This window comes from Micromesistius poutassou (assembly GCF_964030765.1).
Source record: "Micromesistius poutassou genome assembly, chromosome: 9".
NCBI classification, from domain to species: domain Eukaryota; kingdom Metazoa; phylum Chordata; class Actinopteri; order Gadiformes; family Gadidae; genus Micromesistius; species Micromesistius poutassou.
This window is the reverse complement of record NC_140279.1, coordinates 9906656-9909155: the sequence shown is the minus strand read 5'-3', so window position 1 is coordinate 9909155 and position 2500 is coordinate 9906656. Positions and strand designations below refer to the sequence as shown.

Genomic DNA, 2500 nt, shown 5'->3' with positions numbered 1-2500 from the left:
AGGTTCTCCCAGCATCATCATGGTGCTCTAACATCACAAGAAAGAAAAGCCTCCTTTTTATCACCCAGAAGAAACAGACACATGCTGCTGGTGTATGTGTGTGTGTGTTTTAGTGTGTGTGTGTGTGTGTGTGTGTGTTCTACAGTGTGGTTCTAGGTAGTGTGGTTCTACGGTGTGGTTCTAGGTAGTGTGGTTCTATGGTGTGGTTCTACGTTGTGTGGTTCTACGTTGCCTGGTTCTAAGTTGCGTTGTTCTACGGTGGCGGTTCTGGTTCCTACCCGTCCGATCAGCACGGGCTCCGGCCCCCTGTACTCCTCGATCACGAAGAACTGGTTCCACAGCCAGCTGCGGCGCCAGCGGCCGGCCGGGCGCCGGGGGGTGGGGCTCTGGAGCAGCTGCAGCGGGCCTCCCAGCTCCGCAGACGCCACCATGACCCACTTAGCCCCGCCCCCGGCCTTAGTGCCCGCCTGCAGACCGGCTGCAGCTGCGGCGTCCTCTCCTCTGGCCGGCGCCACAGCCCTCGCCGAGGGTGGGAGTCTCCCCGTCTCCATGAAGACGGTGGCCTGAGTCATCACGCCAGACATGTTCTGCTCTCTCCCGTCGTCCAGCGTGGTGGCCGACCCGTCTCCCGCCTCCAGAAGAGGCCGGTTCCACGTTCCCGCTCCCTCCAGAGAGGAGCCGTTGGAACCCGGGCACGGGGGAACGGGGGACCCTCCTCCTTGGGGGGTCGGCGCCGGGTGGGGGTTCTCCGACCCGACCCCTCGGAGCCAGAGGGCGGAGACCAGCAGCAGAACCGTCAGGGCGGCCATGCCAGTTCTCTAGGGTTCCCCTGGAGGTCTGAGGATGGCTAGCTCCTCCAGGAGAACCGACCGTCCACTGCCATGGTTCGGGCTGCAGGGGGTCTCGCAGGGGGTCTGGGAGTGTACGTGTTTGTATGTGTGTGTGTACGTGTGTGTACGTGCGTGTGTGTCAGTGAGTGTGTGCGTTTGCATGTGTGTGTGTGTGTGTGTGTGCGTGTGTGCGATGTGAATGGGAGTGAGTTAATTGTTGACTCCCTCTGTGTTCTTTAAACGTTTCAGAGGTAGACTGGGGAGTTTATTCTGCTGATCTCGCCGCTGTCTTTGTTCTGCTCAGAGCTAATCATCAGTCGGGCTCCGCTGAGCTCTGTCCCCACTGCTGCTGGTCTGTCCAGGTTACCTGCAGCCCAGATAACCAGGTTACCTGTGGGCAGAGATAACAAGGTTAATCCCTTCAGTAAAACAACATCTGACGGCGCTTTATAGAGTCAACGTGGTGCAACAGCAGCAGTTGATATGCCTTTCAACAATATTCATAAAAATGACTAAATAATAAATATAAAAGTTTTATCATTAATGTTATTTGCAATCCTCCATTGAAGCCATGCCAGAGCCCCCACACAGCAGGGTTCAGCTCACTGTGTCATTGCGCTACACAGCGCTGTTCTGTCCAGTAGGATCGTAGTGAACCTATTAACCCAAACGATGAACCAGAGTGATTTAATAACTATCATGAGAACAATATCCTTATCTTGCATGGCCAGATTAATTCTTCAATAGATTTGAAAACATTAATTGTATTTCCTGTCTCTGTTCGTCCAATCAAGTCTCTGGCGAGACTGCATGCAGGATTCTAGATGTCGATCTCCTCATGCCGATTTTGACATCAGGTCTGGACATTGAGGTCTGGACAGTGAGGTCTGTACATTGAGGTCTGGACAGTGAGGTCTGTACATTGAGGTCTGGACAGTGAGGTCTGGACATTGAGGTCTGGACCTGCAAGGCGAAGACAGCCTCCTCAATCACCTCCTGATACCTCCCGCCCGGAGGTCCAGATCCTCTGTCCCAACAATCTCCTCCTCGGAGAGGAGCGACCCACATCAACACCGTTGCATATTCACAATTTATTCTGCATCCTATAATGTTGTAAATTAATATCTCCTTCTGATTCATTTCCGTCCCCATCTCAGCAGCGCCTCATTAAAGCCAGGCTCACTGATGTGCGTTTTATTAGTTTGAGTGTGAGACGTAAACTCCTGCTGAGTTTGGAGCGAGCAGCCGGATGGACCAGATCCCAGCTCCCTCCCCACTACAGCGCTCTGCCTCATCCCCCCATGCACCCCTGCCCTGGTCCGTGAGCCATGGCCCGCCCCCTGCATGCACGCCTCACAGCGGGCGACTGGACCCCCAGTGAGGCACACATCCAGAAGGACCCTGTCCTCGTGTCTCCATGGAGTAAATCACTATGGAGATAGCATATCAATAGCATGATGGCCGCCGTCGTCCTGACGCTTTGATGTCGGAGTGACGGACAGGGCAAGAAAAAACTAGTTCATCCCTGTATCTATTGTTTCTAATGTCACTATTCAACTCTACTTGTGGCTCAGGAGGTAGAACGGGTTGGCTAGTCACTGGAAGGTTGCTGGTTCGATCCCCGGCTCCTCCTAGCTGAGTGTCGAGGTGTCCCCTCAAGGCGACAGCCT

At 54.4% G+C, this 2500-nt stretch overlaps 1 protein-coding gene across 1 annotated transcript in view; it reads right to left on the bottom strand.

Annotated features, from left to right (window-relative positions):
• The window catches only part of LOC311353684 (cadherin-24-like), a gene marked incomplete at both ends in the record, with an annotated part of 11791 nt that extends 10982 nt beyond the window's left edge, over nucleotides 1-809 (bottom strand). The window contains one exon of the mRNA XM_084473577.1: nucleotides 279-809. Within this exon, the coding sequence (XP_084329703.1) occupies nucleotides 279-809 (531 nt within the window). The remainder of the gene's footprint in view (nucleotides 1-278) is intronic.
• Between the last annotated feature and the right edge of the window lie 1691 nt (nucleotides 810-2500).